Source organism: Oryctolagus cuniculus, chromosome 6 (genome assembly GCF_051225735.1).
Source record: "Oryctolagus cuniculus isolate XC-2025 breed Fujian yellow rabbit chromosome 6, ASM5122573v1, whole genome shotgun sequence".
Classification (NCBI taxonomy): Eukaryota; Metazoa; Chordata; class Mammalia; order Lagomorpha; family Leporidae; genus Oryctolagus; species Oryctolagus cuniculus.
This window is the reverse complement of record NC_142872.1, coordinates 26,192,780-26,207,690: the sequence shown is the minus strand read 5'-3', so window position 1 is coordinate 26,207,690 and position 14,911 is coordinate 26,192,780. Positions and strand designations below refer to the sequence as shown.

Here is a 14,911-nt window from a genome sequence, read left to right as displayed (position 1 = left end):
TAGGAAGCAGGTGTGTAAGCAGGTAAGCATGGCATGGGGACTGGGAAGTGAGAGAATGGCCCTCGGGCTCAGCTGTAGGAGCTGGGCAGCGGGAGGGACAGCCCGAAGGGGGTCTCAGCCTCCTCCTCACACTTGGGCGTCCCTGAAACAGCAAACCTGCTCATCGCTCTGGAAATCAGTTTCATTTCTACTTGTATCCCCTGCCAGTAGGGCTGGAGGGAAACTTGGTCTTGGCCAGTTTGTCGGTTGGCCTCCTCACTTAGGGTCCCATTGCGTCCCCGAGGTCTTACGTGTCGTCAGAGCACGGGGGTCGGGGTGGAGCTGGTGGTGTGCCAGGCACCTGGGCACCTAGGCCGTCACTCCTGTTCTTTGTTTGCCAAGTGTATTTTCATTGAGCACCTGCTGTGTCCAGGTACTGTTGTAGGTATTTTGAGTATTGTGGTGAACCAAGCAAGATTCCTGTCTTCATGGCACTTACATTCCAGCAAGGAAGACAGATGGGAAACAGAAAATGAAGCAAAGCAGTAATTTATGTTCTGTCTTAGGAGACCGTAAGGGAAAAGTGGAGCAATGTGAAGGAATCGGGAACGCTTGTTGTAATTTCTATTTTCAAGTATATTTGAATTAATGTTTGAAGTTATTTATCTGAGAGAGAAAAAGCTTTCATCTTCTGATTTGCTCCAAAAGTCCCACAAAGTCTCCCAGCTGGGGCCAAAGCCAGGGGCTGGGAACTTGGTCCAGGTCCCCCCCATGAGTGCAGAAACTCAACTGTGGGGAACATCCCTGCTTCCCCGGGGCAGCATTAGCAGGAAGCTGGAGTCTGGAGTGGGAGCTGGGTACCAACCCTGGGACTCCAGTAGGGGGCGTGGCAGTCTTAAACAGCAGCTACAGTGCTGGTCTAGACACCTGCTCCTTTTGTCGTTCTTAAAGGGGTCTGAGAGAAGGTCTGTGGAGGAGGTGACAGGTTAGCACAGGCCTGTGGAGCTGCAGGCAGCTGCAAGGCCACTGTCGATCTGGGCTGTCTGCTGCGTCCAGGCCTTCCTGGCCATGTGTGCAAAGTCCCTCCTCTCCTGGCACCCCGGGGTGGCCCTCCTTGTGCAGGGCTGCAAGTCCATGCCCTTCCCCTAGACTGCAGCTGAAGGACACATCCCACAGTGATGGAAAATTCCCAAGTCTTGTGCAGTCTCGAGAGGCTCCCTGGTTGCCACTGTGGGTCAGCACGTTGCACCGCGTCTTGTGAGGCCAGCATCCCATACAAGCACCAGTTTTGAGAAAACTGCTCCACTTCTGATCCAGCTTCCTGCTAATGGCCTGGGAAAGAAAAGGAGGATGGCCCAAGTGCTCAGGCCCCAGCACCTGTGCAGGAGACCCTGGATGAAGCTCCCAGCTCCTGGCTTCAGGCAGGCCCGACCTTGGGCCTTTGGGCTATTTGGGGGAGTGAACCAGTTGAAAGAAGATCCCTCTCTGTCTCTCTCTGCCTCTCCCCCTCTCTCTCTAACTCTGCATAGATAATTGTTTTTTGTTAAGGAGTGGTCCAGGAGTACGATAGTGGGACAAAGGCCTGGGCATGAGATGCAGCAGAGAAGAGATAAGGAAGCTATGGTGCTGTGCGGAGCAGTGTGGAGGCTGCAGCTGGCCCAGGTGGCACGAGACTGGGGAGTGCCTGGGGAGGGCTGCTCTCCTCGCCCTCCCCCTCTCCCCTCCTCGCCCTGTGCTGGGTCCCTGGGGATCTTCCAGAGCTGCAGGGCTTTGCTCAGGGGTGCGTTTTCTTGGGCTGTCTCACGTGAGCTCTCCTCTTGTCTCTGGTATTTCCTGTTGTGTTTTTTTCTTTTTTTAAGATTTATGTATTTGAAAGGAAGAGTTACAGAGAGAGAGAGGGAGAGATGGAGAAAGCGAGGGATCTTCCATCTGCTTATTCACTCCCCAGACGGCTGTAGAATTGGAGCTGGGTAGGTCCAAAGCCAGGATCCAGGAGCTTTGTCTGGTCTTCCACATGAGTGCTGGGGCCCAAGCGCTTGGGCCATCTTCTACTGCTTTCCCCAGGTACATTAGCAGGGAGCCGGATTGGAAGTGGAGCAGCTGGGAGCCCAGCCGGCGCCCGTACGGGATGCCGGTGCTGTAGACTGTGGCTGTGCCTGCTGCACCACAGCGCCGGCCCCGTGTGGGTTTTGTTAAACAGTTAAGGAAAGCTTCATCCGGCCTTGCCTCTCAACGCTGACCTGGCACGGGGTGGACAGAACTGGACTGAGATTGGCCTCCTTGCCTCCTGGAAAAAGGTTTGCTAGGGCGAGGAAGTGCCAAAGGGAAGAATCCCCCGCAGGTGCCTGCCTTCTTCCTGTCTGGCTTCCTTGCTGGGAGTGTGCATGGCGTCCTTACCCGCGAGGCCTCCTCTTGCAGTGTTGCTTGCTCACGTTGGTTAGGACAATGAACTTCAGGAAAGCCTCCATCCTGTGCCCCTTTAACACGCCTTGGGGGAAGCCCTGCTCTTTGCCCAGTGTGGGCCAGGTCCAGCAGGAACTAGCATCTGGCCGCTGCCCTTAGCGAGCCCGCCCCCTGGTGGCTGCAGGTGCACGGTGCAGAGCAGGCATCAGGGAAGGCCACGGTGGTTCCTGCAACTCTTCCCTGGTAGCTCTGGAAACCCCCACCTCCCGCCATGCTCACCTCTCCTTGAAGCATCAAGAAACAGTTGGCAAACACTGTGACCCATCCATCCCCTCTGTGGGGACGGCCTCCTGGGTGGGTGCCCCCGGGGTGCTACCATACCCCAGAGAACAGTCTTTCCAGGAAGCCGTCCCTTACACACTAAACTTTTTTATTTTATTTTATTTTTTTAATTTTTTTAATTTAATTTTATTTTTTGATGTGCAGAGTTAGACAGTGAGAGAGACACACACAGAGAGAAAGGTCTTCCTTTTCCGTTGGTTCACCCCCTAAATGGCTGCTATGGCTGACGTGCTGCAGCCAGCGTGCTGTGCCGGTCCAAAGCCAGGAGCCAGGTGCTTCTCCTGGTCTCCCATGGGGTGCAGGGCCCAAGCACTTGGGCCATCCTCCACTGCCCTCCCGGGCCACAGCAGAGAGCTGGCCTGGAAGAGGGGCAACCAGGACAGAATCCGGCGTGCCAACCAGGACTAGAACCCAGGAAGCCGGCGCCACAGGCAAAGGATTAGCCAAGTGAGCTGCGGCGCCAATTAAACACACTAAACTCTAGCATCACCACGTCTGAGATCTCACCAGGTCTCACCATCGCACTTCTCTTCTGTCTGTTCCCTGTGATTGTAGAACAGTGTTGCGGCCATCCCAGGGTTTTTCCTTGTGAGCATTCAGACAGAAAGTGTTCGCAGTTTAGGCTGTGTCTGTCCCGTGGGGAGTAGACTCAGGGTGAGCCCAGTCCTTGCTTTGGCTGTGCCTGAGCAGGCTCGTGGCTGGCCGGCCACTGCTGCAAGGTTGCTCATCACGGGTGACCACTTTGCCCCCTCTGCAAGGTGCACGGTCCCTTGTGGCCACTGTGACGAGCTCCGTGGGGTGACGTCTGACACAGCCTCAGCGCCGTGTTCCTCATTAATCCTCACGCCCAGCTTTTCACAGCCGCGAGATGACCTTTTCCTTGCTGGGATGTTAGGTGGGAAGTAGGAGCGTGGTGATTTACTTCTAGTTCTCGCCTGCCTCCTAAGTCTGTTGAGCTGGCATTCTTTAATAAAGAAGAGATTTTTTCCTTTGTCATGTTTTCAGTAGCGTGGTTTTAAAGTTTAAGGCTGTGCCTTCTCTGTCACTCATGTGTGTACACATTAGAGGTGGGAGCTGGGGACAGAGGCCATAAGGCTGAGCCCCGGGTCACACAGGTCGGCTTCCGGTGCAGTGGTGGCCCCTGGCTTATGGATGGATAGCGGCCCACCTCTGCCCAGGGCTTGGGCAGCTCCATGGTCGTCCAGAAGGAGCCATGCAGCCAAGCCAGGGAAGGCTATCCCTGGTCTCATGCACAGCCTTGCCGGACTTGCATTCACGCCTGTGCCAGCACTGAGCAGAGGTGCACAGAGCGGCTGCTGTGTGCTGGCCCTGTCTGAGGCTTTGAACCAGGCAAAGGCTGATGTGTCAGGTGCATTCGAGGGCAAAGGCATACAAGAGGCAGAATAGTAGGGAGGGGTTGGCGTGTGACGCAGGAGGCAGGGAGTTTAGCAAGAGGGCACTGGGGCAGCGGGGAGAGCAGAGGGAACCGTGCGGCTCTCTGAGGAGAGGGGGTCCAGGCAAAGGACGTGCAAAGGCCCTGAGGTGGCTGGGGAGGAGGGCTGAGAGTGCAGGGGCCTCAGACTTGTGCAGTCGCTCACTTCCAGCCTCTGCACTGTCCCCCTCCCACTGTGACGCAATTTGGGGGCGAATGAAAACAAATCAGAATTCATCAACTGTGAACAAAATCGTCAACGGTGAACTGTCAACAGTCTGGTTTAAAAATAGATGATAGGCTGATGAAACACAGAGGAGAAACCAATTTAAATAAAACGTTAAAAATAACACCCAGCGAGTAAGGCGGGGTGCAGAGTGTGGCGTGGTGGGGAAGCGTACTCCGCCGAGGAGGCCCGCGTGAGCACCCATCCAGAGACGGGCTACTAGTGCTGCATTACAGATCGTGGGAGGGAAGGATTCACGGCTGTGTACAGGCCGGCGTGCGCTCAGGCCAACGTGTCCCTGAGTCACGCAAAACGGGAACAAAGATGGGCTGGAAAATCTGCTAGAATGCTTGTTTTTAAGTAGGTCAGCACTGGGAAGGTTCCTGCCCGTCCATGCGGTCTTGGCTGCTTCTGTCTGTCTCTGTCTCTCTCTTGTCTCTGTCATCTCTGTCATTTTTGTCGCCTCTTTTGTCTCTGTCTCTCTGTCTCTGTCTATCATCTCTGTCGTCTGTCTCTGTCTCTCTGTGTCTCTGTCGTCTCTGTTGTCTGTCTCTGTCTCTTTCTGTCTCTGTCTCTATCTCTCTTGTCTCTGTCATCTCTGTCTTTGTCATCTCTGTCATGTCTGTCGCCTCTTTTGTCTCTGTCTCTCTGTCTCTATCATCTCTGTCATCTTTCTCTGTCTCTCTGTGTCTCTGTCGTCTCTGTCGTCTGTCTCTGTCTCTCTGTCTCTGTCTCTGAGGATCGGGGAAGGCATTTCTGTCCCAGCAGGTGAAGCTCTGGTCATTTTGGGGGCTTTGGATTCTGTGTGTGTGCGAATCGGATCGTGGGTTCTTGGATATGTTTAAAAGTCTTTAACTTATATTCTAGTTTCTCAACACTCCTCCTTTAAAGAGTTAGAGCTAATTATTTATTTAACTGATATATCATAAAATCAATGTGAAAGCCTGAATCTTTCCTATTTCCTCTTTTCCGGCCAAGACCTCATGTCCCGCTGCCTTGTATCTTGAGGCTGTTGCAGGTTTGTGGTTTTTCCTGTTTCTTCCAGTAGACCTGAGCCATGTTCGCACGAACATGCTTTATAAACCTAAGACCCAACCTCTGGTCCCTTTGAGTCTGGCTCTTTGAAAACATCTGGGTGGAAGGGGCCTCAGTTTGCTAGGGCTGCCATACACGGAACCACCAGCTGGTGGCTTGGACCAAAGATGTGCTGGTGCACAGGGACCCAGAAGCCGGAAGTCTGACAGCAGGACACCTTGGGAGCTTCTTGGTTCCTTCCGAAGGCTGTGCCTCCGGGGCTCCTTGGCTTAGCCTTGATCGCCTCTGTGCCTTCACGGCGTCCTCCCTCTCTGTGTGTCTGCCTCTGTCTAGATTTCTCCTTATTACAAGGACAGCAGTCATGCCGAGTAGGCTCCCTCCCCACCTTGGCCTCATTTTAGCTTGGTTTCTTCTGCATACACTCTGATGTCTAAGCAGGTCCTGTCCTGAGTTACCAGTGGTTAGAATCAGACCTGCGCCATATGAGACACGTGATTCAATCCATAATAGAGGGTGAAAGTGGAAGTGATACCTCTCCCTGTACACCTGCTTTGGCTGCCCAGGCTTGGAAGGACCCTCATCCGTGGCGGGGGCTCCACTTTGCCAGTAGCATCACCTCGGCCCTTCTGATGGTGCACTTCCAGGGGCACCTCTAGCTTGGCTGTTCTCAAGTTTTAAGCAAACTGAATGTCTCTTCAGGTCTAATCCAACTGCTTGTTTCTTCCTTTTTACTCTCAACTTTTTTTTTCCTTTTTTAAAAAAAACTTATCTTTTATTCCATTTTCCACATAAATTTTTTTACAGATTTATTTTATTTATTTGAGAGAGAGATAAAGAGCTAAATCTTCGATCCACTCTTTCACTCCCCAAGTAGCCACAGTGGCCAGGGCTGAGCCAGGCCCAAACCCGGAGCCAGGAGCTCCCTGTGGTTTATGCCCCATGTGGGTGCAGGGCCCAAGCATTTGGTCCATCCTCTGCTGCTTTTCCCAGGCCATTAGCAGAGAGCTGGATCAGAAGTGGAGCAGCCAGAACAGGCTCCGGCGCCCATCTGGGATGCCTGCATTGCATGTGGCGGCTTCACCCACTACACCACGCTGCCAGCCCCCCAATTATTTTTTCTAAAAGTGAGTAGTTAAGATGTTTCCTCCTCAGTCCACCAAGCAGGTTGTGTTTAGTTTCACTTTGCTTTATTTCCCACCCTCTGTGCTGTGAACTCCAAGAAGCAGCCTCCTTGCACCAGGAGCTCTGCAGAGAGCGCCTGCCTGCCTGGATTCGCCTCCCTGGGGGCAGAAGTGAAGAAGTGGACAGATGCTGCCTGGACAAGCCCTGTCACAGAGCAGTCACTCTCCGCGGTGCGAGCAGTTTGCAGCCTCTGCTCTGAGCACGCTGCTGGAGAGAGGTGCGGGCGGCCCCGCCTCTGTTGCTTGGCTGAGGTCAGGAGGGAGCAGCTGGTGCCACTGTGGTGCTGGGGTATTTATTTCACCCCTCTCACGTCTTCCTGGAAGAATCTTTTTTTTTCCAAGGATTTATTTATTTATTTAAAAGTCAGAGTTACACAGAGAGAGAAGGAGAGGCAGAGAGAGAGAGAGGGAGGGGGAGGGAAAGAGGGGGAGAAAGAGTGAGGGAGGGAGGGAGGGAGGTCTTCCACCCACTGGTTCACTCCAAGGTTGGCCGCAATGGTCGGAGCTGCACTGATCTGAAACCAGGAGCCAGGAGCTTCTTCCAGGTCTCCCATGTGGGTTTAGGGGCCCAAGGGCTTGGGCCGTCTTCTGCTGCTTTCCCAAGTGCATTAGCAGGGAGCTACATTGGAAGTGGAGCAGCCGGGTCTTGAACTGGCGCCCATATGGGATGCTCACACTGCAGGTGGTGGCTTTACCGCTACACCACAGCACCAGCCCCGAGAATCTTTTCACTGTCTTGTTCCCTGCTGCCCCCCACCCAAAAAAGCTCTGTGCATGTGTGTGTGTGTGTGTGTGCACGACTGTGTCTCTTTTGAGATAGAATTCATGAGTAAAAATGATGCATAATCACGGCTGCGTCCGTCTTGATTGGTGGGAGCCTGGTATCTCCTAGTGAGGGGCCAGCTCCCGTGTGGGAGAGCTTCCGCGGCCACCGCTTCCCTTCCTGGCTGCACTTGTCCCCACAGGCCTGGCCTCAGGGCGTGCTGGGGCTGGGGGTCTGCAGACCAGGGTGCACTTCTCCTGGGTACTGCTGGTGTGCTCTCCCTGTCCGTCCTCTGCACCTGAGTATGTGGGACCCACAGCCCTGCAGGCGGAGTGGAGGCCTCTCCTGGGTGGTAAGCTCCCGCTGGCACTGTACAGCCCCCCTGGCTCTCACAGTTACGGCCTCTCCGCATGACACAGCAGTGGGAAGAGCCTTTTGGCTGTTGCCTCTTGTGGCCCAGCAGGCACCTGGGAGAGAGAAGATGATGGAGACTGAGAGTAACCCCAAGGGAGTGAGGGGAGGAGGGAGGGAGCCCTGTGGGACAGAGGCACCTGCAAGGCCCCCGCGTGCAGGCCCTCGGGGTGCTCCTGCCTAGCGGTGGTGCAGGGGTCAGGCTCAGCACTCTGCACCCTCAGCCCTTCCCAGGGGGTGCCGCACACACTCGCTCTCCCTCCAGTGGTGGGTTGGGTGTCACCTCCATAGAAGCTTTGACATTTGTCTTACGTTAATCATGAAGCATTTGCCCCACACGATGTGTGTGTTGTCTATAGAAGTCACCAAGCCCAGTCAGGACACAGAAGCCTCAGGATCTAACACGCGCCTCATGGAATAAAACACTGCCCGTGTGCGTGGCCATCCCGCGAGGTAGCCCCTGCACCTGTGGCGTTGGCCATTCTCAGTTGGCCCATTTTAGAAGTGCTTTTACCGCCTACGTGTGTGTGTCTCTCAGTAGCCAGTTCTGAGCCTTGTACGGCATGGGAATCCGTCCTCTGGAGCTTCATTTAAATGCCACACATTGTCCTGGAAGATGAAAAGCAGATCTGTGCCCTTGAAACGGGCATTCTCACTGGTGGGGATGAGCACTGTTCCCTCTGCTGGCCTCCCCAGAGTCGGGGAGGAGGCTGGAGGCCCTGCACCAACTGCTGCCGGGGACCGAACAGGGGAGGGGGAGCCGCAGCCCAGCCACCGAGGCCACGCTGCTGGAATGACCATCCACAGGGCTGCCGGGCGAGATGTCGGGAAAGCGTGCAGACCAGGCTCCAGCAACAGCAGCAAGGAGGCTGGGAGACCGAGGGCTGCGTGGGGAGCTCCGAGAGGCATCAGGCCATGGGTGTGGGTGTCAGCCCTTGAGAGACACGGAGACACAGATGGGTTAGGGAACAGCAGAGTTTGTCTGGGTTTCTTCAGAGCTGCAGCCTGCGGGGAGAGACGTACATCTTCATGAGCGCGTGCTCCAAGGTCGTGCTGAGTGGGAGGGGCCTGGCATGGTCTGTCAAGAATTTAGGTGGGTGCAGCGAGAGCGGCCACTGTCTCCCCAGGAGGAGTTTGCATAACTTGAAGAATGTGCTAGAAGCGGTTTGGGGAGAGGAATGGGGAGGGAGGGATAGGCTGTTTAATAAACACGGTAAGTTGTCAGCATGTGAAGTACAGGACAGAGAGGGCGCTAGCCGGGGCAGGGTTCGGTCCTGTCCTGAGAAGAGGATGCGTGGCCAGGGGGTCCGGAGTTCTCCCAGGCTGCGCAGATGTCTAGCCTAGCGGTTAAGATGCCCAAAAGCCGTATGAGAGTTCCTGGCTTCCGTCTCCAGCTCCAGCTTCTTGCTAGTGCAGACCGTGGGAGGCAGCCGCGATGATGGCTCAAGTGACTGGGTTCCTGCTGCCATGTGGGAGACGGGGCTGCCTTTGGAGCTGCCGGCTTCTACCCCAGCTCAGGCCTGGCTGTTGTAGCCATCTGGGGAGTCAAGCAGCAGGTGAGTGCCTTCTCTGCGCTTCTCAGAAGCAACAGGGTGGCTAATGCAGATCTCACGTGCCTTCTGGCCTGGCGGCTTGGGGGTGCCTCTGTCTGCTTCTCATTACACTTTGTTCCACGTGGGTGAAGGGTGGTTCAGGGTGGTCCCAGCACCTGCGCCCTTGTGCGGGCAGCCTCGGAAGCTCCTGCCCAGGGGCCAGAACAGAGGTTTGGAGCAGCGGAGAGAACAGTGCCGCCCTCAGTCCCACATTCAGCAGCTAGCGACGTAACACCTGCTGTGTGCCACGACGGCCTCTCTGTTGCATCACACCAGGGGTAGGACAGTGACTAAGACCTCCTGCTGCCAAGGACTCTGTGGTCTAGTAGGAGTTCTGTTGGCTTTGCCAAGTTATATGAATGTAGCACATGACCCCCAGACATCCTGAGTGGCTTCAAACAAGCAACACCATCTCCTGGCTCATGTCAGTACCTGCTCTGTGCCATGTCCTCTGCCTTCTGGGTCCCAGCCCTTACCTGGCCATGTCATTTCCCCAGGGCAGGGGTGGGAGTGAGAGAGGTGATGAAACAGCGCAGAGGTTCCTGTCATGTCTGCTCAGAGCGGGCTGGCATCACTCCCTGGGAGCCCATTGGTCAGAGCACATCATGTGACCAGGGCAGGTGCTGCTGGAGAGAAGTTGGCCCTCCCAAGGGAGGCACTGCACTGCGGTCGCGAGGCCATGAGCTGCAGCCCTGGAGCAGACTGGGGAAGAGTGTGAGAGGCGCTCCCAGATAGCACAGGGCTTTATGATAAATTAATGTGACAATTTGACTTTATTAATACATTCACACCAAAAATAAACGTGGCTTTAGGGATTCTGTTCAGGAAACTTTGGAGACCCGTGTCTGAGAGGGAGATTGTTCTAGAGAGCTCACCAGGAGCAAGGGGAGCAGCCAGCCGGAGCTGGCCACCCTGGTCTCCGCAGTGTTGGCGTGTGTACGCCTGCAGTGCTATCTGAAAAGAAGCTTCCTGGCCTCTTGGCGCACCTGTCGCCTCCCGGCTCGCCTCCTGCTTACCCTCAGTTCAGCTGTGTTGTCAGTAGCAGGGACAACCCATACCTGCGCCTCCCCTGTGTGGTTGGTACCCCTGCACACTTGTGTAACCCACTTCCTGCCATGTCATTTTGGAAGGGCCTGCTCTGCTTTGCTTTGCCCTAAAGTCAGTTGATGTTGGGGGTTGGGACCGACATGTTTTTAAACCGCCTTGGGAGCTCCCGCCACCATGCTGGGCACGCACTGGACACTTAGCAAACCTGTGCACAGGAGGCCGCCAGCAGTCTGTCAGTGCACTGTGTGATACCTTCCGCGTCAGGGCAGCCAGCGGTGATTTGGGTGGCAGTTGGGGTTGCACAAGAGAGACCCTTGTACGTTGAAAACCAGGTTTGCAGTTCTGTGTCCCAGGGCTTGTCTTTGGGGTGGGCACTGCCTCACTCGTCCTCTTACAGTACGCGTGCATTCATCTGCACGCCTGTGTGCTTTGCAAATGCAAGTGGCCTGCTTTGAAAGGGAGGCGTTTACGCTTTCCAAGGGCAAGGACTGTGTCTCCTCTTCCCTTTTCTTTTAAGAGATTCCCCACGGCTCCTGATAAGAACTGCGAGCACAGTGGGTGCAGTAAATTTCACCTATCTCATCGTCCTTTGAACCCCACCACACACACACACACACACACACACACACGGTCCTGGGCCTGGGGGGGCCTTTGCAGAGGACTGATTACGTGCAGACCTTGACCTTGAGAAGTTCACAGGAAAAAGGGAATGAACAATTGCAGTCTAGACCAGTGGCACAGTTGCATAATTAGCCACACACAGGCCGGCGTGGGATGTCTGTGCTCTGAGACCCCATGCACCTTGCAGAAGCAGTGTCCTGGGACTGTTGGGTACTTAGCCCTGGTGCCAGGGTTGGGTGTGACAGATGGCGACAGCCTCTTGGAAACATTTAAGCTCTCCAAGTCTCAGTTTCCCCCTCCGTCCTGGAATAATGAAGACAGTGCTGTGGTGACGGGGGCAATCCCTGCAGATGCGGTACAGGCCTGGACAAGGTTGAGTTGCACGCTCATGGTCTGAGTTTGTAATAGGGAGACTTCCTGTGTTTCCATGTTGTCTTTTATGGAGACCTCCTTCGCGTTTGGAAAAACAATGGTCATTTCCTATTCTTCCCTCCCATAATTCAGACTTTTCCCCCGAGACGGGTTTCTCCCTCGTCTTGGCTGCCGTGAAGCCAAGGGCGCTGTTTCCTAGGGAAGCTGAGGAGGGGCTGGTGGTGGCTGCATCCTCAAGGCCTTTTCTTCTCTGTTTTGCAGTGCAAGTTGGAGTTCCATGCTTGTTCTACCGGCAAAAGCCTCACCGCCCTCTGTGATGGCCCCTGTCCGTGTCTCCCGGAGCCTGAGCCGCCCAAGCACAAGGCAGAGAAGAATGGTGAGTGGGGGTCCTGGGAGACTCTCTGAGGAGACTGCGGTGGTCAGGGAGGGCTGCAGTAGCCCAGCTGTGTCCAGGTCACCAGGGGCCTGGCCTTTGAGTGAGCTGTTCTGTTCCACGTTGGGGAAATGAGCCAAGCTGGCAACTCAGGGCTCTGGCTTGTGGAGGGACCCTCAGCTGAACTGCCTTCAGCTAGCATTAAAGAGACGAAGAAGAGCTGAGCCTTTGGAAGTAATTCCATTAGACCAAGCCAGCCGCTGGGTTCTTTTAAAGGTCAGATTGGCTCCTGCGCGGGAGGGGTGGACTCTTGCACTCTTGCGCAGAGCCACAGCCAGGGTCTGCCCCGGGGTCTCTCTGGGTCTTCCTTGAGCTCCACTCTCCGAAATCCTTTGAACTTGGCTCAGCCGGATATCACAACGGAGGCTGCAGAGATGCCACACCGTGGAAAGCGTGCTCCCCAAAGCGTTGCTTTATGGGTATCTTCTGCTTGGGACGCAGCACAGAGCCAGGGGCCAGAGATGAAAGGCAGCGCCTCCCCCGGGGGCGGCGCTGGCTCTTCCGGGGCTGAGAGGGCCGGGAAAGGCTGGGCTTGTCTGGATGCTTCTGTGATGGGGAAAGTGATGTTGGCCCCGTGGCCGCGGCCCTGTGTGGAGCCTGCCTTAACGAGACCTGAGGTAGAAGACTGCATTTGCTGTCTGTGGAACTGGGCTTTCTCGGGGTAGCTGGCCGGCCCGTGGAGAGCGGTGCGGTTTCGTGAGGGCGAGTGTGGCACGCGTGTACATGCGTGTCGTCTACAGCAGTGGCTGTTGGTAGTAGAATTACGTCCAGGACGTCGACCCATTTGCCTGCCTAGAAGCTGTGTTGTCTTTCCTGGGGAAATTGAGGGCTTCAAGCCTAAGTGTGTTCGCGTTCACTTGAGAAATGCTGTGCATAAAGGCTGTTTGGGAGGTGGAAGCACACCGGCACCCCGAAGCCCAGTGATCACACGTCATCTCCAGAGATGATTCCCAATTTCCAGAAGGCTGATCCCGCTGCCTTTGGGCCTGACTCATTAATTTCAGTGCAGTGGGGGAAAGTTAACTCATAGACGGCGGCTCGCCGGGGCTGGGGAGAAAGTCTGACGCCACGTGTTGTTGTGCACCTGCTGCGTCCTGCTAATTGATTTCTGTGCAGAGGTTTCCTGAGACTCCTCCTAGGAAGCTTTAGTTGCCTCTGTTACTCCAGGCATATTGTTTTTTTTGATTTTCTTTGCTCTTCGGTTCTGAGGTTAGGAAACCAATCCCCAAACGTCACCTCCCCTCTTGCCTCAAGGGCTTCCAAATCTGCTCGTTTCTTGATTTGCCATTAAAATTGTTTTCCAGTATATAGGTGAGTTTCTCCAAACAGAGGACAGCCCTGCTTCTTAAGGGTAGACTTCCTACCTGGAAAATAGGGATTTGTTCTCAAATGCGACATTCCACATATGGTCCTGACTGTACAATCTATTTGTAAAGATTAGGACACATTCTTACTGAACCTACACAAGTATCTAAACTGCCAGGAAGTGTAAAGAGACTCGAAAAACATCTTGTTCCTGAATTTTGAAAGGTCAGCTGGAACACGATTTCCATTTTAAAATGTTTCATTTCCAAAATGTTTCAAAAGCATGGCCTGCTGAATTAATGGTGAGAGAAAGAGATCAGGAACAAGAGAAAGGACTTGAGCATCGTGTATCAGACAAGAGTACATTGAAGAGACCGACAACATTCCAACACATTCGAAGTTACCTTTCCTGATCAGTCCTCACAGTCCTGTATGCATAGTTCTGTTGCATCAGATCTTGGGTGAACAGTTTTCTTTAGGAAGCCATCTGTGTCTGCCCTGGAAAAAGTCCTGGGTCTGCTCACTCAGTCCCCAATACTACCTGCAAACTGAGAAGCATCGTTTCGGAACCCTGCACCATTGAGTCTGTTACCTGTGATATGGGCAGTTCCAGACTCGGTACCATCCTTGCCACGGGGTTCTCACGCCATCCTTCTGTGCTGACGATGCACTTTCTAGGCTGCGACCGAGAGCAGAGCTTTCCTGTGAGCTTGAGGGGAACCAGAGACTGCCTGTGGTGGGGCAGACTGTCACTCACTCACTACAGATCCAACAGCATGCTAATGGCAGAGTGTATCCTCCTATTAGGGCGTAATGTGTAATTATTTAATATGGATTGGATCAGCATGTCCCCAGAGGATAAGAATGTAATATGGGCAGGGAAGGCAATGACGACTCCCCAGGGTCATTATGTGAAATGAGACATGGGCAAAATTGATCAAGGGAAGGCTGACCTTTTGCATTGACTTGACAGTTCGCACTGTGCAGCTCTCACAATTGTTTGTGAAAGGCAGTGAGTCATTCGAAATGGAGACTGTGACAGCTGGGATGAAGAGGAGGGAGTGGGTGCAAGGGAGAGACCACAGGTAAAATGAAACACAGCTTTCAGCTCATCACTTAGTTGTGTGGGTGGAGGGAGGAGTCCACCTTCCCTTACCCAAGCAGTCCCTTTCGACTTCCACGGGTGGCGGGTATGGCCTCTGTGAGACACAGCACAGCTCTGGACCGTGTCTGGAGAGGTCTTGTGTCCAGGCTTATTGGGGAGATGGCATTTCTTAGTTTCAGAAGTGCAGGTGCGCCAAGCATGTGGCAGCGTTCTTAGTGTTGCTATTTTATTTGCAACCTTAGCTCCGTTATGAACCTCACTTCCATGTGCTAAGGTAACTTCTGTTAGTTCATGGCTGTGTCTGAATTCTGAGAGTGGGCTGGGGTGGTGGCTTATGCGCTGTGATGTCGGCAGGAGGCAGTTCATGGTGTGGTCTGTCATTCTTTCACATCCACCCCCTGCACAGAGTTCTCAGCATCTCTACATTGGCCAGCAGTGTCCACCCTACATGTCCAGGGAGATGTCTTTGAGGTCGCTCCTGTGGCCTCTGGTCGCCATCTCCGTTGAGGACCAACTTGGACGGCACGCTCCTCTGTGTGGTGTAGTCGGTGTCCAGCCCCTCCTTGGCGCTGTTGAGGGGCACAGAAAGCTCCATGGTGCATGGTTTCCCAGCATCAGAAAGACTTGTGATGCTGCCGTCACAGCACTTCTCTCCGTGGGCCCG

At 54.4% G+C, this 14,911-nt stretch overlaps 1 protein-coding gene across 2 annotated transcripts in view; it reads left to right on the top strand.

The window, feature by feature from the left end:
- The window catches only part of SPOCK1 (SPARC (osteonectin), cwcv and kazal like domains proteoglycan 1), a 487,158-nt gene that overhangs the window by 390,535 nt on the left and 81,712 nt on the right, over positions 1 to 14,911 (top strand). For both annotated transcript variants that reach the window (XM_089335895.1, XM_002710225.6), the window contains exon 6: positions 11,666 to 11,780. In XM_089335895.1, the coding sequence (XP_089192021.1) occupies positions 11,666 to 11,780 (115 nt within the window). The remainder of the gene's footprint in view (positions 1 to 11,665; positions 11,781 to 14,911) is intronic.